We start from the raw sequence: 27,858 nt of genomic DNA on the forward strand, positions 1-27,858 counted from the left end.
CTGTGCTTCATTTAAGATACTATGTATGCTTTTCCTGCACTCACAGAATATTTGTAATTCTGACACACATTTGAACCTTGTATGTATCCTCCCTGCACATATAACTCATGACTGTTCTGTTCTCATGCAGTAATTACATCTTACTTGCTTACTATCAGGGTTTACATGAGTTTCATATGTGAAATGCCCACTATAAAAATAAAGCTCATTGTTAATCTGTTTTCAATGCTATCGCAGAGAAGCAATTAAAGCACGTTTTGTTAGTTATCAGTGAGGTCGTTTGTTCAGGCTGAAATTTCCTGTGGGTCACAGAGCTTCTATTTTTGTTTTGTTCCAACAGCACACGAAGGCATTTCCTACTTTCCGACTATTCTCTTTGTTGTGATAAAAACAGAAATCATTGAAATTATTTTTCTTAGTGACCTCAATTAAGTCAATGCCATCTTGTGCAGGTATTCCTGGATTGTAATGAAGTTTCTGTCAGCATGTTTGTTGCAAGCTAAAGACAATGATGCAGGAAATAAAGCCACTGTTTCTGAAATTCAAACAATGTGATGAAGGACACTCTCAAATTAATGTTTACATTTTGAGAAAGTTAGCATTTACACAAGTATTAAGACCTTGATTCTCATATAGACAGAATTAAACAATTAATTATTCAAACTACGACATTTCTTCACACTATAAGATACATTTTTAATATTGCCAATTCTGGATTTGGCTGATGCTGGTTTGTACCAGATTTCAGAGGAAACGTTCACAGCTCTTGCAAAGGACTGTGCAGGAATGGTCCGACCACCATTTGATTTGATAGGATTTGTGTTGCATTGTTTAGTCACACATTGTGACATCTGAGAAGTAATATGCTCCTGCAGATGCTGCAGCGCCCATGCAGGACAGATAAAGATGATGGAGGACCTCGAGGATGGTTATCACTTGGATACACACACACACGCTGCACAGTGCCACATCTGATTGCGTGCAGAGAAACACTCGATAGTGCTGCCTGTGGTTCTGCTCCAAATGGTGGAACAATGCACTTATTTTCCTTCAGTTTTTAGGTCAGGGGACTCAAAGGGAAGAAATACGTGACACAAGAAAACAAGACGTTCCACCGTATCAAAGCATAATGACGTAATGTATTATATTAATCCAGGATGTGCTTAACGCGGTGCAATGTGGATCAAATTGAGACAACACTGACAAGAGTTGAAGCTGCTCAGAACAGAATCATTTAAAGATAATCTTACCTGCTGAGGCTCTCGCGGTGTCGTCTGCTTGACTCGCCTGCTGGACGCCGTGGTGGTGGTGATCTCCATGATGGACGTGGACGTCTCCGAGCGATTGGCCGTGGTGCTCGACTGCGGTGTGATAGAGGAGGGTGAATCCCCCACGAGCCGCACACTGCCCTGGATCCTAATGTTGGGATCCCCCTCCGCGGCCATGTTGAACACCTTCAAGCCATTATAGTAGAGGCCCGAAAGCTGGCCCTGAAAGGATCGACTCCGGTCTCGTTCCCAGCCCCCAATCTGTATAGTGGTTTGGCTGTTGAAGATTGTAAGCTGCCGCCCTGTGGGAAAACAATGTTACATATATACAAGAATGTTGATCTGTGGACTCAGCCACTTTTACTGAACAGGAAAAAAAAAAAAAAAAGACAGAAAGACAGATTATTTGCCCAGTGGCTAATGAGACCAATAAATTACGGGTTGTAGAAGCAAACCCTGGTAATTTATTGCTGTTATAATGACAAGATGCCTATGAAAAAGAAAGAAAAAACATATGAAATAAAAACACAGGATTCAGAAAATCAATGCAGCTTTGCTAAAAGGGCAGTCTAATCTAAAATGACAAGAAAAGAGATTCATCAGAAGTAGTAATGTTACGGGTATGCGATAGATTTAACTACACTTGAAAAGATAACATAATCTTGAAGTAATATAAAGGGACAATTTGTTTGCAGGAAATTGCCTGGACAATGAGAAAAATGTATACATTTGTCTAATAAAGCTGAAAGCATATATTTCATTATGCCTCGCTTATGTTATCTTACACTTCCCCTTAAAACTTTAGGATTTACAAACTTGGAAAGCAGCAAGCATGGGGGAAAAAAAAAAAAAACCTTCTCAAATGTCTACAGGCTGGGAGAATTGGGCTTTCCTTGTGTACAATCTCAGAGGAAGCAGGACACACTTCAGGAAATTTGAAACTATTCATCCTTTTAGCAAAAGCAACCAAGGAAAATCAAACTTAGAACGGGTATGGTTGGGCACATGGGACACCAAAAAAAGGTTCTGTGACTGCACTGTCATAAAGCAGAAAAGAAAGAAAATAAACCAAAGGAAAGACAAAAGGAAACAGAAATGATAGGGCTCATTTCACATTTTACGTGAAAAATATGAATTCGTTATTGAACTACAAAAAACAAAGCATGCACTCAGTTTGTTTTATATTACAGTTCCTTGATCTAATGCCCTATACATATTTACAATGTCTGTTAAAGGGACTCAAAATTCTGATGCCAATTCATATTGCACTCTATTTATCATTGCTAGCAGTTTAATCAGAATAGATCAAATGACACTAAGTACTGTATATGTACTGTATATGTTTCAAAAGTGTTTCAAATAACACTTAGCAACTAATGAATGACTAAACTAGAACTTTAACAATGAACTAAATTTATCATTTAGATGTTTACAGCAAAATGCTTCCGTAAGTTATAGACATTTTAACAATGCTGATATTACTTCAGTAAGTGGATTTAAATTCATATTTACAGTCCCTTTAACCTTAAGTTGACAATAAACACGTATTAAAACAGCTGACATCTAGAAAATAAATACATTATTGTGAAAAGTATGAAACACTACAAACTAAATTTAACTGTTCAAATCATTTAGTTTTTAAAGTTTTACTGAACATTTATTTTTTATGTTTATTATTTACAAAATATGTCTACAACTTGGTTATGATCAAATTATTTTATTTGAAATTTTAATCAGTGATTTTACCTTTGTCGAGTAGCCATTCGTCAACTACTCGACCAAGACGGTATGGGATTCGCTGTCTAGCAATCGCCAGGCGTTCGTTATCATTGTTGCCTTTAAAGTTTAAAGAGACATTTCATTGGTTACAATCTGTAAGGTCAAAGGTTAAATGTTCATACTTAATGCTGGAGCTATACAACTGCACAAGGTTTTTAAATTTAAAAAGTTTTGTATATTTAAAAAAAACAATATTTACCGAAACATTATTTGAACAAACTTCACTCATTTTATTTTATTTTAGCCAACAAATTAGGCCTATATTAATTGAAAATAAGTGAACTAGCACGCAGATGTTTCATCTAGGTTAATAGAGCTATGTTATAAACCAACCCACATCACAAATTTAAACATTTCCATTACAAAATCTTTACCCAAATCTTTCCATCCCATTTGTCTTTTCCCTCTATATCTTTTAAACTGGCTTTTAAACTAGTTATATACATTTTCAAAAAGAACACCATTTACATTTATTGTTGAATCAACCTTTTATGGTTTAAAGGATAAAACAATTTAACTTTAACATATTACAAATGCCCACCCCATTTATAAATAGCCTAATTGACAAGAAATAATAAGCTAATTGCAATACACTTAACACAGTTTACACTCAGAGCATCTAGTCAGAGAAAAGTCAGGAGACAGCGTCAAAGTAGATACACACACTGTAAAAACTTCAAGAAAACAGCTTTGACAAAAGCTACGAGTCATAAAGGAGAAGTCATAAGTCTGACTGATACTGCGCATTGATGGCATCGGAGTCAATGGAAAAGCAGTTTTCCAATGGTATTCAGAGAATAAGCCAAATAAGTGTCAGGACAGAGAAAAAAGCAGCTACAGAAAAACTCCACTCCAAGATTGGAGGGGCACTTCGGCATTAATGAGGGCAAACTCTGCATCACCCTTTTGTCAAGGCCAATAACCTCTCCAGAACAGAAGACTCTCAGCAGAGGCACTGTCTCTGAGTGCTTTTCCCCTGGTATTGTCTGCAGAGATTGAATTCAGTCAGCTCCATTCTTCCGGCAGATTGACAATGTTTGTCCCATCAACTATATTAATTCAGTTCTGGCAGATAAAAGATCCGGTCGCTAAGAATGTTTCGGAGGAGAAAAGCTTTGGAGGGGGAAGGATGGCAGACACATGACAGAAAGGAGGTAACCTTGTAACAGATGCACAGTTGGTCTGATGAAAGGTCTTAGAGGTAAGAAGACGCATAAAAAGACATTTTTTAATCGCATCAGCTTGAATTACTGTAGGGGATCAGCGAGACAGAAAAGGGTTTAAAGCTTGTCTATACAGCTCATGGAATTTGGCTGCAGCTGATTGTGCCAGGTTGGAGCACAAAGGCCTGTGAAGGAGATTTAGTGGAACACTTCTCCCTCAACAATGACGTCGAAAAATACGCTCCGCATTACGACAAAGACGCGCAGGGACATCGAGTATATTATTTGATATGGATCTCCAAATGTTTTTAGTGAGCCGTATTTCTGAAACAATGTCCAGCCGCCACCCCTCCCCATCAATAAGGTCACATTAAACAGAGCACCGTCATGAGTGCAATCTAATCTCAGCCTTCATCTTCAACATTAAAGTTTTCAAATTACCTGTAAAACTCACTCACGCAATCAAGTTTACTCACTCATGCTGACTGATGTTCTACAACAAGGTGGGTGGCATTCTTTATTTTTCAAATTGGCAACAAATCCCATGACGAGAGCACAGATGAGTCAGCTCTGACTACCCATGCTGGGTCCCAAGTATCTGTACATTTAAAAAACGGGTTACAAACATATGCTTTACATAATATGAAACACTTAATGATGCAGCTGTGCACTGTAGTTCATAGCAAACGTGACTCAAACGGGGGCAAATAGCACATTTATTAGGGACTATTTTCAGCGGTGGATTAATACGCATTAGCTGCTCTAGGGAGTATTAAAGGCAGCAACACGGTCACCCAGTGCAGTGGTGTGACTCACTGATGTGTTTTTAATGGTTTTTGGACAACAATGGATTTCGGTGGCACAGAGGTGTAAGTTAGAACAGGCTGTAGTCACACAAACAATACTTGTAGGATCAATTCATTGTTATTTTTGGTAATTTAATGGGATTTGTTAACAATAAGACCAATTTAGCATATTACCAGACTTATTCCTTCGAAGCAAAAAAAAACTGTGGCTGCACAGTGTTGTCATAACTAAGAATTACCAAACAATATTTAATTCATGCTGCAGCTCGAAAATTACTAAGCTTCCTCCAGGTAGGTGGATGTGAGCGCACCAGCCTCCAGTTTGCTTTTGGCTTATGTAACGTCTACCATACTGCCTGGTGTTCAACACACACCATATTTCCCTTAAGCAAGCCTCCTGGAGCTCTGCAGCACCTAAATCTTCTAAGCAGCATGCAAGATGGAAGTACTACACACAAACAAATGAATAAACCAATAAACAAGGACACACACACACACATACACACACACACACACACACACACAGCTGTACTTCTTTACATTTTTTAATCTGTTAAATTAATGAATAATCCATGAATTGCTCATCATGGGCTTTGTTAATTCCTGTCACCTCCGTTTGTCAGTCATGGGGTGTTAGTTATGTCACCTCTGTGTTTCCCGCTACTGTGACACCTCATCTGAGGAGAGGTCAGCAACGAACTGGGCTCTGGAGGACAGTTAGTGTGCAGCTGTTGGGAGGACGGTGAGGACACATGAGCTTAGACTGAGGAAGAGCGCCACTCGTTGCAATGACAGTTTCTCTAATTAATTCATTATTAATTAATGTAAATTTCATTTCATACATGCTTGCTTAGTTTCTTGACATCCAAAATGTATAAACATCTTTCCAGCGTCTTGTGGTTTTCATTTAAAATGACAGCTTTTGTATTTCTCCACATTTTCAAACAAAAATGACACTTTGTTGAAGAGAGACGGGAAGGAAACTAATAGAAAGACGCTGACGAGTGTCAGGCCGGACAGGCGCACACACAGGCAGTACACACACACGCTTATCCTCACACACAGCGCACCACTGGGCCAAAATCCTCTACTTTTGTGCAAAAACATGCTCCATTTTCAAAGACAGTAACACTTTATCTGTTTAGCTTTTCAGCCCGTGGCACGCTCAGTCTATCCTTATGCTGAGGTTAATTAAGTGTGGATATAATCAAGGTCTGATCGTGTATTGATCCCCACTGTGGGACACCGGAGTGTTAAACAATGCTATCCCCTGGGCTTCGATGCAGCACCAGAGCCCATTCATCCTGCCTGCAAGCGGAGCCTGTGACTGCTGCTGAGTGGTGATTTGGTTTGGTATGGGACAGCCTGGCTTATCTCGTCCGCCAGACAGCAGCGATTCAGCTGAGCCGTCCCAACTGACCCGCTTTGCCCTCACTCACTTGTTTTCTTTTTTGTTAATAAAGTGGTCAGATAAGGTGGGAGCTTTATCTCATTACAAGCCCTAGGACACTCGCCACATTAAATGAACAAATATGCAAATGCTTCCTCTGTTCATGGAGCTGGGAGAATTGGAAAAAAGGAGGAACCTACACAAATCTCACTATTATTTTCATTATTCTGCTCCTGTTCTTTTTTTTTTTTTTTGCTCTGGCGGTGGTGGCCATTGCACCATTTTTTTATGCATGCTCAGTGATGGCTGTTTGCACAATGGGCTGAATAGGCTCATGGATAGAACAGAGGAGAAACCAGAGCAGATAGGATGGAGCTTTGATGGATAATGCCAACCCTCCTCCCCTTGTATCCCACAAATCAGACTCCACACCGCAAGGTGGGAAAACAGGACAGAGGGTGAGATCGACAGAGGGGGCAGGGGTGAACAGATAGAGGGTAAAAAGGACAGAAAAAGAGGGAACTGAGAGCTGAGAGGAGTAGACTGAGAGATAGATAGCTCTGTAAGTGCACCACGCTCTGATAACAGTAAAAGAATAAGGCCAGGGACTTCTCCATTATCTTTGTGTGCAGCGAGTGTTCATTGGGTGCTCCGATAGGATACTGCACTGTACCCTGCGGGCCTGGCAGCACCATTGTGATGGTATTACTTCCATGGCCAAGACTCAGGAGAAGGGGCTGATTTTTTTTGTTGCTGCCCAGCCTTTTGTGTGTGGCGCAGAATGAAAGCGGGGCGAGGAATAAAGGAAAACTACAACAAATAGAGGGCTAGTTATGTGTCTGCATGTGCGTTTTGCATTTTAGATTCTAATAATTGTGCTAAAGACTTTTAATGGCCTATAAGTATGCAGTACGAGACTTTTTAATGAGATTACGAGGGCAGCAATATAGGCCCTGGTGAAGCAATTATTTCCTTGCTTTGAGAATGATCGCTCCCTCCCATATAATCTCCTCCTCTCTGTCTTTCTCACTCTCCAGCCATCATTTTTATCTTTGCTGTCTACTCTTATTATAATCACTGTTGATCTGTGAGTGGCCTAAGAGTGGCTGAGGGCTGCTATTATGAGTGCGTTAGAGGCATACATGGATACTAATCAAACTACAGGCGAGCTGAGAGAATAATTACTTTGTGTGCTGGGGGTGAGGGGAGGAACTGCGCAGTAATTGTGATTGGATCTAATTAGTCTGCAACGAGCCTAATAAGGTAGCTGGACTTGGCATTGTCACAGACGCATGATTGGTGGGGATGAGATTGGTCACTTTTCCCTGCAGCATTTATAACTCAGCACTTATCATAACAGGAAGAACTTTTCCAGATTTTACAGTACATTGACCAAGAATTCAATTAATAGAGAGATTTTGTTCCCTTACACTATGCTAATAACCACTTTTAAATATACTGGGCTACATTTTCCATTGCTTGGAATTAAATAGTCCAATAAATGATTAACTTTAAAAAGCTTCAGTATGTCAATGATCTTGAGTTATAGTGTTTTACCAGGTGGTAAATTTCATAGTGAGCTAAAGCTAACCCTACCATATCTAACTCTGCAGTGGAATGAGTATTAAGAGATAAATTAATAAACAAAAAAAGTTGCTTTCACCAACTTCATCCAGTTTACGAGCAGCACATCTGTATGGATCATAGGCGTCTCGTGGACTGAGGGGGTTTGCTGTTCGAAGATTGAGATAGTAGCATTCAGGCATTTAACCCTGCTGTGCATTCTGCCATGTCCACAACACGTCAAAAGCCATTAGCTTCCCTTCTCCACCTGAGGCAAGCGGCAAGGATTGAGTCCCAGTCAGAAAACCTTCTTTCATTTGGATGAATGCACTGGTCATAGCTAAAAAGGTCACCAAACATTATGCAAAAGGAGAGAGACAGGTTGAATTTGTCCTGTTTGTCCTGATGCCCGGTCATTTTATGCATGCTCACAATTGAACACATGTTTTTTGATTCAGGGCTGCAGTTTTTACCCATGTGGAATAAATGTTAAACTTGTTCCCGCAGTGATTTTTGTGTTTTTATGTGAGCTTTAACACACAGGAATATTATAAAACAGTCATATGATAGTCACACTCCTTCAGTCCTCGATAGCTTTTGTCAAAGCCTTTCAGCAGTTAAAAAGTCAACAATTTCAACAACACAAGCAGTGACATTTAAATTCTTCTTGAGAGCCATCAGACTACCAACATCTTGACATTCTACAGAAACACACCAGTGTTGAGGAGTTGTTTCCATCTATGGGAGTCATCAGTTACAATATAGAATAAAGCGCCAGTGCCAGTATTGCACTCATATAACGCAGAACTTATTAAATATAAATAGTCATTACACAGGGCAGTAATTAATGAATTCATCTTCTGCTGTCATGTGAGCTGTGTTTATGAAAGTGCTACACAAATGACAATGATTATTATTAGTAGTAACACTAATGACGAAGAAAATGAACACAGCTTCATTCTTTTACATGAGTAACTGGGGTGTATGCTGTGAACTGATTCAGATGAAAGTGCATTTTCATGGTTAAACCAGATACTGCAACGCAGCTGATCATCTGGTATTTCACTCGGAATGAGCATCAGATTAATTCAGGAATTCATTTAGTTTGACTGTATCACAGGTTCGTCCAGCCCGTCACATTAATTCAATCAATCTACTGTATTGGCAGAGAAATAAATACTGAACCGGCCACAATGAAAGTGATAATTTGTCTGTAAATAGTCTATTGATTTGACTTACTGTGAACATACACTGTAGGTGGATTATTTATGTACATGGGGAATTACATGCAGACATGGAGACAGGGTGGGTGGTTGCCCTTTTATACAGTTTATATCTTAGACTATGGGATAAGATGTTTAACAGCCGTGATTAATGTGAAGCGATACACATCTGAGAAAAAAACACTCCACAACACTGGTATTTTTCTTAACAGGTGCTGGAAACAGAAACATAAAAAAGCAATTAAAGCACATGCCAGGTCAACATAAAACCATCCTAACAGATAAAGCTTTAATAGTTGGCTTGATAATCTCTTGGTCATTTTTTTTTTTGCCTTTAAGCGGCGGCAGATGTAATTAAAGGCAGAGTGGGTGACTCACCTGTGGGGTAGCGCTCAATGACTGGCAGGTCATCCACCTGCAGAGTGGCATTACCCCCACTCCTCGTAAACTTCACTATATGGTACTTTCCGTCATTTACAAACTTTGATGTCTCCTCAATATTAATGTCATCTGTTCCGACATTAAATACAACAGCAATGTTTCCTTTTTCCTGAAAAGAGAAGAACACAGAGAAGGAGAGGATTTAGTGACAATAAATGTCAGTGTTTTGGAGGAAACCAGTGTTGCTAAGGGACTATGGGAAAATTATGATGGGGGTTCAGAAAGATGTTTTTTTGGACGATTTAAATGATTAAACTCCTCTACTGCGTCATTTGTCACGATCCTTATAGCATTTGGAGACGATGTGGAAACTATCATTCCAAAACCTTTTGGTTTAATCTTGAATTCTGTTGCGACTGTTCTCTCCGCCAAAGGGAGGGTTGAATATAATGTAAAGAAAGAAAACCCGCAATATAAAGTTCAGCCCCCCCAACACCAATGATTTTCATACAGCCCCTAAATACATCCATAACTATTCATAGTATCTTGATTTATTATTTTCATGTTAATCTATTCCAGAAATTAACTACTATTTTAGAGACACACTGTTGAAAATTAAATATTTATTTCAATTTGCAATAATTTTGGGAGATCATTCAAGGGAGAGGATAAAGGCCAACTTATTACAATATAACTGCATCAATGACTTCATGAAATAACCATAATTCAATTATACAAACTTACTTCAAACACTCAGTTTGAATAAAGTTAAACTCTCAGGATGGCACTTTTTATAGTGGCTGGCATTTTATTGAAAGGAGAAATATGGGCATTTCCTTTTGGCCTGGAACCTGTTTTAAACATACACTGTCCCATCACAAAGGCAGGGAGCAGAGGAGGACCAGGGCTGCGACCATCCACCAGATTCTGAACATATTAAATAGGTAACTGTTTATTTTAATGTGCTTTTAATCAGAAAAGCTTCGCCATTCTTAAAAAAAAAATACTCCACAGAATCCTGATGAAACAAGAAAACAGGGAACTTGTACAGTGCATGATGTCATCAGCATAGTTTTTTTTTATTTTATGCTAGTGTTGCTGTGGTCCTACGGTGTTCACATCTGTCACCCCCTAGAGTAACAGATATACAGTACAGCAGCACATGCTCTCCTTGAGGAATGTTTCTGATGGCTTTGTTGCTGTGTGCATGCAATGTGAAGAGTATATGTAGTGCAAGATGCGCTGTGTTGAGCATGAAACAGATTACTCTGTGGACTATTGCCTTGGATTAGCAGCCACAAGTATTAGGTGTGTTGTTCATGAACATTGCAACAGCACAAATGGCCATAACTTTGTTTTCACACGAATTAAGTACAGTTAAGAGCATCTCCTTGAGCTCCAGTGCTCTGTGTTTCTGTTCTGGCCTTCTGTGCGATGCCGCCATCTGGTTCCTTAAAGTGCAATAAATACACAGATGTATTTGCTTCAGCCATTCATACTGCTACACAAACACACTTACACCCAATTCTGTGTGCCTTCCATTCAAAATAGTGTAGACACGCCCTTTTCATTGCTCTAAAATCCCTAAAAAAGCTTCAAAGCTTGCTGAGAGGACATCATTGAATCTGAGCACTTTGTGGGGGACTGAATCGTTAAATTGCAGTGAAAACTGCCGTCATTACAAGGATGGCATAAAAACATAAGCATGAAAACATAAAAGCAATGTCTCAAAGGAAGTATGCACCCAGCTTAGCCTCAGTCCCCTCAGATCCACATGTGATGTGTATCTAATAAGCTCTTTTTACAGTGCATGATCGAAATCCCTGAATCCTACTGCTTAATCCAGCTAAGATGCATGTGTATGTTGGTGCAGCCTCTCTCTCTGCTCATGAGCTGCAGTGAAAGGAGCATCTGGTTGGAGGCTCAACCTACTGTAGCGGCGCAGCACTCTGCATGTCATTATCCAGTCAGCACAGCCAATACTACACTACATCTCTCTCTGACTCTCCCATATGCACAAACAGGCTCTTTTTTTCTTTTTACACATGTTGACTTTGGTCACTTTTGGGGACATTACATAGACTTACATGAATTTCCTGGAGACATAATCTAACCCTAACCACTACCTGCATACCGCTCACACTTACCCTAATCTACCTCTAACCATTGCCACAAATAGACCAGTTAACTGGTCTTTAGGCTGAAATTTGTCCCTGAATGTAGTCTATGTCACACTCACACACCCTTACACATACACACACACACACACACACACACACACACACACACACACACACACACACACACAAAGAGAGCGCAGTTCCCTTAAAGTGCAGGATGAGTCGAGCATGTCTGAAGAGCCAGAAGCTAAAGTTCAATTAAAACCATTTGTAATGTGTCACAGCATGTTACCAAAACTAGGACAACTGTATGCTTTGTAATGTAACTTCAACAAATTATATAATCTGATGCATTAAAGCATACAGTGCAAACACAGTTTACTGACTCCTTGCAGGCATAAACACCAATCAACAGAAACTGAAATGCAGATGGCTAAAGTACAGCGACTGCAGCCTGTCGCTTTTAGAACTGAATGGGCGAGAGGATGATCTGTAGACGCTGGTGTTGTAGTAAAAGCTTGTGTTGGTTGTAATCTGTCATTCTAAGAGATCTGCGCCTCTTGAAATCCTTCAGCAAGAGCCGCAGAGACAGCAGCTCCCCAGCAGGACTAAATGCAGCGAGAAACAGCAGATACCTCGAGCAATCGTCAGACCTCACACCAGGGCTGATATTCACACAAGTTTCTTTATTTCAAGTGCCCGACTAAACTGAAGAAAGGGGAGATGGTGGATTGTTCAATTTACAAATATGCAGCTTGTGTACGTATGCTGTACAATTCATAGTTCTTTATCAAACACGTTTCACTCTTGTAGGATTCATTTCATCTTGAGGGATGTAAAGTCTACTGCTTCTCAGTCATGTTGAGATGAATGAAAGAAGTTGTGTTTTGTTCAATATGTAAAGACCCGTCTCCTGGGAACAGGCTCAACAGTGGCTAAGGCCCACTACACAGAGCACCATTTTCTCTCTCATGTTAGAGGATTTGTCGTGGACCATCGGAGCTTTCTACTCGGTGAAGGTAATTAAAATCAGTCATAGTTGAAGACGAGCACCTAAGATATCGTATAGTCACTAAGCTATTATCTGATTTATCTGCCATAAGCAACCTAAGCTAGGTAATCTGAATGTGAATTGTGAAGCATGAGCCCTTAAATACCTTTTAAAATCTAACCTGTTAACGTTAATATTTCAGGAACTGTGTGGAAAAGCTGCGCCGTTAGAGTTGGAACAGCCTATATTTTTCTCTCCGGGGGGACATGGGTTACCTTTGTGTCTCCGGCGTGGTAAGTTTTTACAAATAGAGGTAAACACCTTAGCTGCTCACAATCATTTGAGATGTGTGAGGACAGATGAGGTTTTCAGTGTTAACATTCTTTTTATTTATTTATTTATTTTTTTTTAGAGAGATATCTGGTCTTTCTCCAGCCAAGGGCATTGATTGACTTCTGTTTCGCTTTGAGTGCGGCTTCATGGTAGTCACACTCAATCTGAGATGTGTGAGGAAAAATAAGTAAATCATTTTATTTACACTGAGTGGTACTTCAAAAGCTCTGCGGCAGCACCAAAAGCATCAAGAAATGGAAAATTTCTGTAAAAGTAACATATATTTTGTTGTTGTATAGGTAACAAAATGGGACAGCTGTGGCTTAGGAGGTAGAGCAGGTCGTCTCCTGATCACAAGGTTGGTGGTCCGATCCCTAACCTCCTTCTGTCCACATGTTAAAGTGTTCTTGAGCAAGATACTGAACACCGGGTTGCTCCTCAACCACTGGGGATCCACAAGACAGTCTATTCTTAATTGCTGGTCCCAAACCCCGATAAATGGGAAGGACTGCGTCAGGAAGTGCATCTTGTGTAAAAAGCCTACGCCAAATCAAATATGCAGATGATAAAGAATCAGATTTCCATGCCAGGCTGGGCAAGGCCTGGTTTGCCATGTCTGCCAGCGAAATGGAAACAGATTATCCACTCTGCAAGCGGAACAGCGGAAAGCAGATACTGTAGATAACGAAATGCATGGAGTTAAAATAGGATGTTGCAGAGTTAAATGATTTTTAAACAAGCAAAATTATAAATGATGCATTCAGACAAAATAAAGAGACAATCTGCACTGTTCAATACCTATCAAATTTACTTCAGCTCACTAACTTTCATCGTAGCTTAACTGGTGTTTACGTTTTTGTTTTTTTTTTTTTTTTCATGTCTCCCTAAATTGCTGCTCTACTATATTTTTATGTGTGTAATCATTCTGTTTTTCAGAAAAATGCAGAATTTGTGCATTACCATCAAAACCCCTGCAGTCCAGCACCCTGACAAGCTGCTGCAGATGCTCATAAAGAGGGGCAACACTGGAGAGCGTTATGGCGCCCATGACTGCCCTCTCTTTTGCTGCCGTACACTTTGCTAACATATGAGTGAGAAATATGGATTCTCATCAAAACTATGCAGATTTAGGACAAGAGGCACGGGACGAAGTGAAGTGAAAAACAGCAACTATTTTCTCACTAAGACTGTTGAAGCCTGGATTTAGTCCTCCAACTCGTCCAACCTGCATATGTCATGTGAGTGTGTTTCATGTAATGTTTAGGTGACATTGTACTGTACTAAAAGCAGACTATTGCAGAAATTGCCAAAATGTGGACGCAGATCATAAAAGTCAGGGTTTTCCCTTCCATTATAAGCCTTTCTCTCTCTCTCTCTCTCTCTCTCTCTCTCTCTCTCTCTCTCTCTCTCTCTCTCACACACACACACACACACACACACACACACACACACACACACAGGCATATTGAAGAGGTCCTCTGAGAGAGAGGAAGAGGTGGCGTGCTAGCAAGAGCTCATCACTTCAATAAACTCTCAGAACTACAACCACACCGGCAGACGCAGGACATGGGTTTGTTGAAAACGTTGTGGCTGTAAGCTCAGCGTCAGATGTTCTGCTGACAAAATGAAAAAGCTATGTTTGTTTCTGGTCAAGTATCGTAAACAAGGAGATGCGTTACCCGAATGACAGAGTAGCCTCTGTCAGACCCACTTAGCCGGTGTGTACAAACTGCATATGGAGGCTGTCCTGCAGAGGATCCATTTGATAAAGAAACTACAATGTTGTGTTACACCAAATTCACTGAGTATTGTCTCATCAAATGGTCTAAATGTGTCATCTCATCTACCACATGATTAGACGCTGACGACAAAATCTGCTTAATCATAAAACTGAATTTGGGAAAATTAAAATGGATCTCATCAGGCCCTAGATGTTATCACAGACTGGGATACCAGTGGATAAACCAGCAGACTTACTTGAAGGCCAAAGCGGTGTGTCAAGATCTGGATAATTGTATTTGCTGCTGCCATTTTGTGTGAGCCCTGAACTACCCTCCTGAACTCTGGTACACCTTTAAAGCACTCCAGTAGGTTGTTATGGAGCTTGAAAGATACAGGCTCTCCAGGATCAGAATCAAAGAACATCAGTGCGCTGTTACCGATGTGTAATGGTGAGGCAGACAGGACGCAGCCTCCCCTGTCTTTGTCATACTGCTGTCTGCGCTGCACTCCATGTACTGTGCCTTCTACAAGCTCTGGACATGCACTTGAGTTCATCTCTCATGGACTTTTGTATGTTACTTCCTCCCAGCTTTTAAACTTTTCATTGCTGTTGTTACTCTCAGGTGTGCATTCCTCTTAGCTTCTAACTTTGCTGGGTGTTAACTTTGCTCTCCTGATATAGTCTCGACTGCTTTTAGCACATTTTGTAACATGTGTCTCCTGCACCCAAAGAGCATTTGATAAAACTACAACGTTTTACTGATTGTAATGACTGGAAGCGAGCTGTGTTTGCACCACACAACTGTGTCAATAACTCTTGATTCTGATTGGAAAATATTAGTATTTGTCACCAGGCAGTTGTACAGTGTATTTTATTGGGTTCTAGTATATAACATATATACCTTTCCCTTCGATCGATGGAACTCTGGGTGAAGTTGTACAGTTTTCTTTGACCAAATACAAGTTATTATGAGAATAAAAATGTGTTTTTTGCTTATTGCCATATTTGCTTTCAAAACCTTACAGCAGTAAATGTTGTATTTAAGAAGAGCAGCTATAACGATGTAAAAATATGTCAGAAATCAGATTGCAGAAATCATTATGTAGAACTGATAAACATGTCAGAGCTTCAGAACGCCATGTAGTGAGCAGATAAGGTCGATTAGAACGTGAACGCAATCATTATACAATATATAAAGAGGTCAACAGTGCAACAGATAGCAACTGAATATACTGAAGACACTAAACTCATGTTTCACAAATAAGAATTGAGTATATTCATCATGAGGAAGCATGATTTTAACATGTGAAACCAATGTACAGCAGACTGTTTTCAGTGTATTCAGTAAAGCTGAACATGAGGGAGAACTTCTTCTCTTTCAAGGACTACCACACACTGAACACATTAATTCAGAACTTTTTTTAGTACCATTGCTCTTGGAAAAAAAAAGACAGCACAAAAAAAAAAAAAAAACGGTTTAGTGGAGGGACCAACCCAATTAAAATCCTGCTTTTAATAGCCTCCTTCAATTGACTTTTAATGTTCCCCATGGTCTCGTTAATAAATTTACTGCATTTAGTCACAAACTGCCAACTCAAATTTCCATAGCATAAAGAAAAGCCTACTTCACAGTCTTGGCAGAGATGAAGAGGTAGATGAAAGGGGGAAACAGACAAAGGACAAAAACCAAACATCAGATTTAGGGACTCAGATACCAGATGAAAGATAAGAGCTAAATCTTCCTGATGAGAAAATACAAAGTAAAATTTCTGACATGCTTAAAGCCCATGTCTCCCCCATATTAACGTGATTAACTTTGACTGTTATTGCCGCAGCCCTCTGAGACAGGGCTGGCATTGGCTTTAAACGCCAATATTTCGAAATAATAATCCAATACATTTACAGCATTTCCTGAAATTCGATCTACTTAGACAAGTAGCTTCTCAGTTAGTCCAGCACTGAGAGGAGCCTAATCCTGGAGCTCTAATAGGGTGCAGGCTTATGTCAGGGAGTGATTGATAGCTGCTTACATAAACCAAGTCCATTACACCCTGTACAATTTTAGGGCTGCTCACTTGGTAAGTGCTGCTCCCCGCAGGGCTGCCCTCCTGGGAACATACTGTACGGTGCACACATACCGCACCCGAAGAACTCAGCCCTGCCTGACACTCTGCACGCTGCCTTGATTAATTGCTCATCAAGCTGCAATAGAGTTTAATTAACTGATGAAGTTGATCCACCATTCTCCTCTAATCTGCTTCTTTTTTTTTTTATGCTTCTCATCCTTGCAGCTGGAGGGTGGAGTAGCTGCAGCAATACTCAGGGTGTCAGTTTCTCGTTAAAACTCTCCATCTGCACTCATTATACAACCATAGAGATGCTTGTTTTACTCGCTATAAAGCTGCAAAACAGCCTCTGCAGACCAAGTGTTTTTCTTTCTGTAATTATCAGTAGCGCTGAGTAGCATCATATTATTTTCCTCCAATCATGTCAACAAAAGCACATCTGAACAAATACGTGTTTAATGCACCAAGTCATGCAGGAAGATCCCCTTAATGACAACTCAGGTTGTAAAATTTAGATAAAACTCTTGGTCCCATAAATAATAAATCCATTAATGAATAAATCATGCTTTTGTCTTGTGTTTTTGTTAAAAGGATATGGTATGTTGTTCATAATCTGCTTGAGGGTCAAACAAACCGAGTGCAAAACAGAAGCACAAGAGTTGAAATGATCCACGCACTTGTGGCGCTTTGCTGCAGCGAGCTGATTTCCCCCAGCCCACGCCAAGGCAACGTAAAAATGAAAGGAAGTGAGAAGTGGTGTTTGAGATGGTGTTGGGCCTCCTCTCCAACCTCTGCAGAAAAATGAACACCACGGTGTAGGCTGTCCTAATCTTTTGCTTGTTTATGAGTCATTCATGTTGACAACCATTGTGCACACGTCACATTTCATATCTCACCAGCCCGACGCCACGGGACTGCAACACATCTCCCTCCAGTGCACATGTCTGTTAGGGGTCCGTTGGCAGGTGGGAGAGCACCTCCGTCATCTCTTCAGTGTGTGTTATGTGTGTGTGTGTGCCTCTATGCGTGTGTGTTGTGGGGATATTACGCTCTCACTGTAGAAGCTAAATGTCTTAATGTAGCTAGGGCAAGCAGACTGTACTGTTCACCTTATCTTTTAATTACCTCTGACAGTCTTCTGCTCCCCCCTCCTTTTTTTTTTTTTTTTTAACAAAGCTTCATTAATGAAATTACAGGCATAATGGAAAACTAGGGAGAAAGATTTTTTTTTTCTTACAGCACGTGGTCCACATACTGTACATCTTGCCGTAATTCATCTATACACCTGCAATTACAGGTATGCAAACACGTGTATATGCAATCACACGGACGTAATTTTTTATAGCGTAGTAAATTCATAACAAACCTGGAGGCAGTGTAAAAGCACCACCATGGTGCTGCAGAAAATGAAATTTCAGCCTCATAGAAGCAGCATATGATACATTAACTCCCTAATATCCCAAACAATTTAATGATGTTATGGACTGTGACAAATCTACAGTATATTGTCTCTATGGGTTTGAAGCCAGTCGGGCCTGTGCGTTCAGTTTTATTTCACATTCTATAGTAGCAAAAGATAAAAGCTCAAACTTCATCTATCACATAAAATATTACAAAATACAACAATCACATATATACCTTATTGTAATTACAGATACTGTCACTAAACAAAGCTTGTCACCTAAAGAATGTTTAATAATGCATGAATATATTCTTCTCTATCTGTTTCAATTTGCATATACTGTAGGTCTACATACACTTATGCACAAGGTAAGCTATCACTGTCTGACATATAGGAGCTGTTATGTTGACACACTATCAAATTTTCGCACATGAATCAGCATCCTTGTATGGCATGACTGTAAACAACAGCAATTCTCAACCTATTGCTCCTTTTCTACACACAGGTGAGCAAAGAGCCTTTAAACAGAGACAAGCTGAGGCTGGTTTGCAAGTGACTGGTGCATACTGTACAGTCTTTAATGTTTTTATTAAATATCTTTATTATCCATTAAATCATCTGTAAAGTGGTGGCGAAGACATTTGACCAAGCTGTTTACTCTAAAAGCTTCCCAACCTAAGCAGAATTCGTATATTCATTTTGTATCCTCTTTACAGCTAATCATTACTGCTTTACTGTGCTCTTTTTGCTGTTAAATCTGATGTCAGAGCCAGAACCTGGGGTCATATAATCTTTGCGGTGGAGACATACAAGCAGATCACCTGCATACACAGGATTATTCATGAGGAGATGACTGAAAACACAACCCTGTTTTGCAAGGATTTAACTGCATGAACAAGTTACTGTATACAGCGCATATATGACTTGCACAAAGACAAAGAAAGAGTCAGATCCCCATTTAATCTGCATGGTCCTCCTACTATAAATACGCTGATGGTGTAAGATGCTGTATCTCTTACTTCCTGTCTTCATTCACCCTGAGAACACTTGCACAACTGCACGTTCGTCAACTTTCAAAATATGTCCTAAGACATGAAACAAAGTTGTTGGACAAGGCTCCCCTCCACCCCATCATCCCACCACTGCCTTGCAGCATTTCCAGTGTGGCGAGGTATAAGTGTGTTTGCCGGGAGCTCGGCTTATGTCAAAATCAAGTCCGCCGGCTAAAGTGCCTAATTATCTGTGAAGTTGGCTTGAAATTGTTTCCACTGCTAGGAGACTCTAGCAAGTGGCTTTCTGTAGGGGAGCTTCATCAAATACCCCGAGTTAATAAATCATCAAGCCAGCTGCAGCAGCTGTTTGATGGAGGGCGCAAAGAGAATAATGGCAGACGTACAGCTATCGTACAATCACAAGGAAAGCAATATGAAAACATGAATTCATGCTTATACATAGAAAATGCAGCAGAACCGTCTTTGTGAGGTGTAGTAAGAAACATATCCACTCAATGTTTTTACACAATGCAGCTTTCTGCTCATTAGTGGTACAAGAGCAGAAGTTTTACATTCAGTCGGAAGTGACAGGAGTGTCCGTAATGGGAGCTGGCCAGTAGCAGTTCTTAAAAGGCACTGCTTGTCTTTTCCTGAAATGACATTTGCTGTCCGTCTATACTCTTTCTCTTGCTCCGTCTTTGGCCCGCCTGTGACACATTCCATCAAGGGAGGTCAACAGATATCTGAAATTTCGTTCTCTCTTGCTCAAAAAAATCAATTCAGGTTTCAGGTGATTCTCCTGTCTGTCCACTTGTGACAGCTGGCGCGCAGTCAGGGGTGAGTCGACCTTCATCTCTGTCCTCTCCCCGCCAGGACTTCCTGCATCCCCCTGAGCATACTCAGAGTCCAGCTCACTTCATCTGTGCGATTCACACAGCACGGCTTTCTGGCTAAATAAGATCAAATATAATCGAGTGTGCGTTTGGGGAGAATGGGGATGGTGCAATCACCTTAGTGAGAAATGTGGAGGAGAAAAAAAAAAAAAAAAGCAGTGAGCTCAGGTAGAGCTGGGGACATATGCCTGAAGACAGGGAACATATGCCATGACTGACCCTTAATCCTCAGAACAAGAATTCCAGACACTGAACATGATAAGAATACACATCATGACAAACGTTTTGTTGTGTCTACTCAGATTATCTCAAGCTCAGCAGAACAAAAACAGATGAGTAAGTCCTGCATGTCAAAATTTAACACAATTTCTACTCTAGATTTAAGCATAGCGTTGTGGGCAGTGCCGTGCAGATGTTTCTCAGTCTCAAAACCTGAAAACAGCGACTTGTAGAAAAGGTGTTGTTATTATTTTGAAGGTTTTCCTGGAACCAGGTTTCTCATAATAATAATAATAATAGCACTTCTCATAAATATGCAATCCCGTCTTGGTCGACTCAGATCTGTTCCACTGTGTTTTCTCACTGTGCGAGCTCTTCCTGTAATTGTGTGACAGGTTTGCTAATCTTGTAAAAGGTGTCACAAACATTTCGTCTCCGCAACGCAGAATTGCAATTTCAACACAGTTCAGCTAAATTATCTCATATTACCATAATTGCTGCATTGTGTTTTCAATTAATTGTGTAATTATTTAGGTGAGTGATATAACAGAGAATTTGGAACAGAGAACGTGTTTTGACTGGCTAAAGAAAGATTTATCTGCACATTTGAGGTCATAACTTGAAACTATGAGCATAACAGAGCGTGGCAGGGTGCAGCCAATGACTATTTTCTTGGCAAGTAGACATTCATTCTGACTATAAAGCACCATAAAACATTTAAACCCTCAAAACGGTTCTCAGTTTTCTCACAGCCCCACTTTTGTCTCAGGTTGAGATAAAAAGCCCGGCTGGAACAAATGCAACCAGCAAAGCTCAAGTCTGCCCTCATAACACATCAGTCATGGCGGCGGACTAAAAAAAAAAAAATGCGAATGCCAGTATGAAGCGAAGTGAAATGGGTTAAAAAACCAACTCGTACAGCTTTGGATGGAAAACAACAGTCTGTGGTCGCTGCTTATGTTGCAGGAAATGACAACTCATTTATCTGAACTATGCAAAACATGTCAATCTGCACAGCTAAGGTGAGAAATAAAGCTTCAGAGAGAATTATGTTCATGAGCTATTTGCTGGGCATTTTTCTCTTTACTTGCAAATAAGAACCTGTAAATCTGAAATCAATTTCACCTCTGTGAACTCTGTCTCGTACTCTGAACTGATTTTATATATTTAAAAAAAGCTATTTTGAAAATTAAAATGGGGTCTATTATTGGAAAAGCACTGTTTTGTTTCTGTAGCTCACAGAAGGCATTTAGCAAATTCACCAAACTCTTCAGCGGATACAGAGAGCTGGAATAATATTTGGGCTATGCTTTTGTGCTATCGGTGGTTGTGGCTCAACATTTTCAGCAGATTGTGGATCAGGTTTGCAACTTATTTCACTAATTCTGTGAAAGATTATTCACTGTTGGACACTGGTGACATGCAGATCTAAATATGTCTGGTTTAACATGTTAGCACTCAGGGCTAACTCAACACCTCCATGTACCTGCTGCAGCTGCTTCACAGAGAAATCCCTCTTTTTTTTACACCTTGCTTTCATCAGGCTCAGGGCAGCTGGAGGGCGTTTACTATAAAGACATTTCAGGCCCATTGCATATGCACAAGCATTTCAGTTAGGATGGGATGCTAACTTATTGCTCAATACAAGCTAATCTGTATTTGTTCATGTTTTTTGTTGGTGGACCCATTGAAAATGTTGCGTCAGAGAAATGGACTGAATTACAGCTTCAACAATGCGTGGCAAATGGCGAGCAGGGGCTTCCGGCTGTCTGAAACTTAGCCGTTTGGAGATTGCAGCTCTTTGCGATGTGTTTACTGTGGGGAATTCAATTTGGGGGGAAAAATAAAAGAAAACAATGAAAATTTGATAAATCATGCAGCCCTAGTAGTGTTTCTACCTCAGGCAAGGAAGTGAAACTGACAGGGTAATCAGGATGAAATGCAGCTCTGTAGATCACAGATATGCCACATGGCCACACACCACACAAATCATATAGACAACACAAATGACGCAATGGTAATAATGACTTTATCTTTCTGAATTCTTGTCCATAATCATCCATATAAAGGGACCATAAAAAAACATCTCTTAAGCGAGTGTGAAGGACAGTTTGGCACAATATTTGGTAATTTGCTGCAACAGCATTTTGCAACCTCCAAATGTGAAAATGTCCAATTATTTATCATCAAGCTGTGTCTTTCATATGGAAATTAATGAACTCAGTTATCAAGAGCTTGTTGGTCTGAGATATGACCTGTGTAGCAATCTTGATTTAAGCTTATTATGTGATAACAAGCCACTGTTAGCTAACCAGAAAAAACACTGCAAAACTTAGGGTCCACACTGTATTTCTTTTGACAATAAATGTAGGCAAACCTTAAAGGATTATTCTGAAAATTCCTGATTAACTGCTTAAGAAACATGCCAGAAAATGAGCATGTGGAGGTAACGCAAGGAGGTCACTCTGCCCTCCATGGCTCCAGAGTTGTTCAGTGAAGAGGGGACATGGGAATCAGCAGTGGGGTCAGAAGTCGAAAGAGTTTGAGGAGGGTTCACCACATCAGAGCACAGTGTTCTGGCAGACCTCAAAAAAAGAGCAACTCACCTGAATCTGCACAACATTTTGAGTCACTCCACTTACAAAAGTACCACTTTCACCAAGTTGCAGATTCAGTGTGCTCCTCATATACTTCTATTCCTACAAGACCCTCTACAACTAATACAGCCACTTCTGTTTTTGCAGAGGCAGATTTTTTCCTTTAATCTTTTCTTTTTTCTTTTCTTTTCTTTTTTTTTTTTTAATCAAGAGTCTGTAAAATAAAAATAACAACCCCATAGCCCCCATACTGTAGATCCAGGTTCCACTATAGGCACTTCAAGATAAGACTATCATGTAGCTGGATTCAGAGCAGTGGATGCCATCCAACACCATCGTTAGCTGGTACCTTAAAGCTATCTTACATTTGGCACCAGGAGCTAGAAACTCTAGAATGTGTTAAATCTATGGCGCAAATTGAGCTCCTTAGGGCATCAGAAATAGTCTGTAAAATGATACATAAATGATTATAAAAAAAAAAAAAGCTCAGATTGGGGTATTATCTGTACGAAGTCAAATAAATGATTTATGCAATTTAGAATGTGACATACAGTATATTCAGGGGTGCACATAACTGCCAAGCAGGCATGCATGCGTGACAAAAATCAGAAATGCGTAACGTCAGCTGTTTCGAAGCGTGCCTTTGCGTGCCAAGCAGCAACCGTCATTGGTCATCAATACACATTCTTCATCTACTCGTGTTTCTTGTCAACACAATTGACCCGCTGAAGTAACCTACTGTGAAAGAAAGGAAAAAGAAAAAGAAAGCGGCTACTCTGGCATTCCGCCATGGCTGTAAGCTACAGATAAGCGCATTGTGTGTGGTGCAAGATACGTTGTTAACATCCACATGTAGCAGACAAAACAAGTGCGTCTTTCACAGGGTCAAAGAATTTATTTTGTAAACTCCAAAAAGAGTAAAGAGCAGAGTCAAGCTGACAGTGATGGAGACGCTGCGGAGGACAACGAGGAAGACTTTTTTTATTAAGACCGGACACCCTATCCTGATGCTCACCAGAGTGCACCACTGAGTATATTAAAAATTTTGTCAAACATTTACAAATACTGTTAAACTTTTACACTGAAAAGGAAACATGTTTTAATCATGTACACATATCCTGAATTATTTGTTAGCACAGCTCAGTCTCTGAGCCCCATAATTTGGGCTTTTTTTTCTTGTGGGGACATTTATGAGAGGCAATTTGTAAGCTTTCATTTCTCCAGTATAAGAATGTCCTTCTTGTTGTTTGTGCTGTAAAAAAAAAATCTTAAATCACTTCCTATTCATTCAGCAAAATCCAAAAGTTGCAACGCACAAAAGGATAGGCTATAGGTTGGAGGTTATTAAGCGTGTTGCCATAGTGATGAGGGGAAGATAGAAATGCAGTCAGAGCAACTGTCATAAGCATTGTAGTGAGTCAATAGAGAAACATGTGGTTAATGTCGTCTTTGTCTGCTGAAGGTGGAGAATGAATACCCACTGATTAGCCAAAGTGCAATTTCCAATATCAAACTGAACTCAGACTTTAGATTGAGAGCGACAGTGTTCGCGCTCTCTGTTGTCAAACTAAGAAATACTTCAATTAGATATGAGTAACAGCCTGTAGTTTAACATTTCTTATTATGCTGCCCACAGCTGTAGAGGTCAAATGTACTGCCGAGCAAGTTAGAAATACCAAACACCAAAAAAATTGATCCATAAACGTATATTGCCAATAGCTGTTAACTGGGTTAAAGCGTTTTCGGGAGCATTTTTCCTTTAAGGGAACCCTGGAGTACTTGTTTCAAAAATACTTCCACAGAACTGGAAAACTGCCTCGCTTTAAAATTGCCACCATCAATCAAGAGGTTTTAAAGGATGCAACAAGCAATTTCATGGATGACTCTTTTCAACTTCTCCAACATTATTCCCCATCAGCCTCATGTATTATTGTGCCATTTTTTCCTCTCTCTATCCACCCCTGTTTCTCTTTGATTCCAACAGCACAGACAAAAAGAGTCTCTCAGTGCCCTCTCACTTATTCATGTCCGCTGACTTCTCCGTCTTTTAATGTTAACACAGCTCAAACTGATTTTCCAATTCGCACACTCAAGAGGAACACATTAAAAGATCTGGAACAAGAGGTGTTAAGTTATGACAAGGACTAGGCTCTACTTAAACCTCAGAGGAACGAACCTCGTCCTAGATTTTTCAGATAATGGAGGACTACGGTTGCTTTCCCAATATTTTAAAAATGTAATTCCACACTCTGTTGTAGCGGCTCTCGGGCCCCATTTTGATTTTGAACAATGCCGGGCAGATGGAGGGGGTTTACTGGGTGCGAGGCAGCTCAGAGAGAGACAAAAAAGGAGAAGATACAGTTGCTGTGTTTGTGATACAAAATCAAGCTTCCCTGTTTGCCAGCAAGCTTGCGTATCCCTTACAGCAAACGGGAGGTGAGATCTAATCATTTTACCTCAATCAATCAAAGCTGAGCACATGAATGGATCTACTCTGAGCTGTTAGTATGAGAGCTGCAAGCAAGCGTGTCTTTGACAGAAAAATCATGGCAAGAAAAGGAAAAGTATAGACGGACATTATTTAAGTGGAAGAAAAAGGACCTTAATATTGATTCCAAGTTACCGAACAAAAACAAACCAATCCATATCTTTGACTATAACTACTGTGTTCCATGTCGGGATTGGCCATATGGCCCTTAAATGATATTACAATCTATCATTATTTCTGTGATAACAATATTCTTGAATTTGGCAAAATTCTGAAAAATCTTTTTGGTTAAAACTCACAGCTGTTGAGCTCTCCTCAGGGGATTTTTGTCTCTCCTTATACTCAACTGGTGCTTCTGCTTGAGGTGGTGAAATAAGTTTGATGTGCTGCCTCCTTCCTGCAGTTCTCACAATTCACTGTGGACTGTTGCACATCTGATCTTTTGTAATCTATTGCTGAAGTCGCTCCCCTTTTTGGACCCTCCTCCACTCTGGAGCCAGTTGCAATGTCACTTTCAGCTGTTTTGGCCTTAAAACAAGTGGGAATATTACCATTATCACAATGCCACTTTTTTTTTATTACATTAAAACTTATACCAGTATTATTGTGAATGGTGTGATACGGCACACCCCTTCTCCCATGTATACTATTTGGCCATAATGAAAATCATTCAACAGCAGGAGTCAGACACACAGGACAGTGCTGTCCCACTTCACACTAAATATTAGGATTTGCTATAAACCAGAAGGATGACACATTCAAATTATCACGAGGGATAAGTGTGAAAATATGTGATTTCTGCAGCAAATGGGATATTTACTGAATAGTTGTTTTTGTCTTGTTTTTCTCAGACAGTCCACAAATGGCTGTCTGCTCCTAGCTATATCTTTTCAAAACACGAGGGAGCTCGATACTTACACAAAGCACCCTAAAGAGATATGGGATCATTGTCTTTATCCCCGGGTCCAGCAGCTATTTTAGAGCGAAACTGACCCCGCATCTCGAAGCTGATGGATGCTTCGATATACTGCGGAAGATGGTTAGGCAACAATAACCAGGAGTATTAGAAAATATATTGGGTCTTAGTCTGTTTTGATGTGCTTTTTTGCTGTCGTTCTGCACTGACATCTAATTTCTGTTGAGGCTGTTGAGTACACAGCTGAGTGATCACTAAAGACAGAAATGGTTTTCTCAGAGCACACAAAAGCTGCTCTTCCATAAGTTAATGACCTGCTTCAGTCGGCCAATCACAGGCAGCCACTGGACCTCCCTTCAATACTTTTTAACAGGCTGTTATTCTTGGTGATTTATCTGCTCGGCTGGGCAGTGAGTTTCAAAAAGAAATGCTAACATACATGCAGAGTAAAAGTTAAAATTTTGATAAGGGTTGAAATCTGGAAACGCAATAAAATGTTAAATTAAATGAAATCTGGTTATTTTTTATACGTCTGATGATTAAAACCAAATAAGTTTCAACTGGAACACTTTCTTCTAGCTTTTCTCAAGCTGAGTGAACAGCCATCAACACCTGCCAGCTGCCTCTGCACACACTGCAATGATTTAAAATTCATCTCTCTCCTCTGTCCTATGGCAGGCTGACATTATGGTGTCGAAGAAAATGCCTGTTAGGGCCACAGAGAAAGGTGACAAGTCTAGCCAGGAGCTGTCATTATAAGCCAACTGAGTCAGCCTTGAACCCAAATACATTTTCATAAAATGGCAGCAGCAGTGCTTTTCTTTGTCTCTCCGTTCTCCAAATTAACACACTCCCATCGCAATCATCAGCATTGATTTAAATTGATCTCAATCATGTAAATCAACGATGAGATGCCGCGACTGTATATTAATTTTTTTTTTTTCAATTCAAGGAGGCAAAAAAAAATGCGTCATCCAGCCCACTCAATTTCAGGATTTTGTCCAATTATTCTCACTTGTCATTTATTGTGAGTGCATTAAGGAACACCTGCTCGGGGATAAATGGTGTGGGGCAAAAATTTGCCAATGGACACACTGACAGTGGTGCTGACAGCCCCTCTTGAAGGTGATGACAAGCAGACACCAAGTGACAGATATTTGGATGTTTGTCGTCTCTGCGGAGCTGAGCAGGCACTTTAATCTGAGCTCACTGTGTTGTGATGCAGCCCTCTCTCTGCTTCCCTTCCCTCGCTGCATTCTGATGTTACAGCGTGTCGAACATATAGCTTCAGCTGGGAAAAAAAAGTGCAGCAAAATGATCCACCCCTGTTTTTAACTGCAGTTTGTGTGTTTGTTGCTCTCTTAAATCATCTGTAGCTACAATCGATTCATGCTGGACACAATGGTAGCTGCTGGTGGCAACACAATGGCGCTGAATGGCCAACTCGCTCCCCTGAGATGCGGCTGGTCATGCCGCTGCCGCATTCATCTTCGCAGAGTCTGTGCTGGTCTTTTGATATTCATCAATTGATTGTCATTAGCGGGA

The 27,858-nt window shown here is 40.2% G+C and overlaps 1 protein-coding gene across 30 annotated transcripts in view; it reads right to left on the reverse strand.

The window, feature by feature from the left end:
- The window catches only part of LOC143327988 (neurexin-1a), a 252,337-nt gene that overhangs the window by 35,262 nt on the left and 189,217 nt on the right, over positions 1-27,858 (reverse strand). For 18 of the 30 annotated variants that reach the window (XM_076742741.1, XM_076742765.1, XM_076742751.1 and 15 more), the window contains 3 exons: positions 9,571-9,742; positions 3,015-3,104; positions 1,251-1,570 (listed from right to left, as the gene is read on the reverse strand). In XM_076742741.1, the coding sequence (XP_076598856.1) occupies positions 1,251-1,570; positions 3,015-3,104; positions 9,571-9,742 (582 nt within the window). The remainder of the gene's footprint in view (positions 1-1,250; positions 1,571-3,014; positions 3,105-9,570; positions 9,743-27,858) is intronic. The other 12 variants (XM_076742759.1, XM_076742758.1, XM_076742767.1 and 9 more) reach the window with 1 other exon arrangement.

This window comes from Chaetodon auriga, chromosome 11 (assembly GCF_051107435.1).
Source record: "Chaetodon auriga isolate fChaAug3 chromosome 11, fChaAug3.hap1, whole genome shotgun sequence".
NCBI lineage: Eukaryota > Metazoa > Chordata > Actinopteri > Chaetodontiformes > Chaetodontidae > Chaetodon > Chaetodon auriga.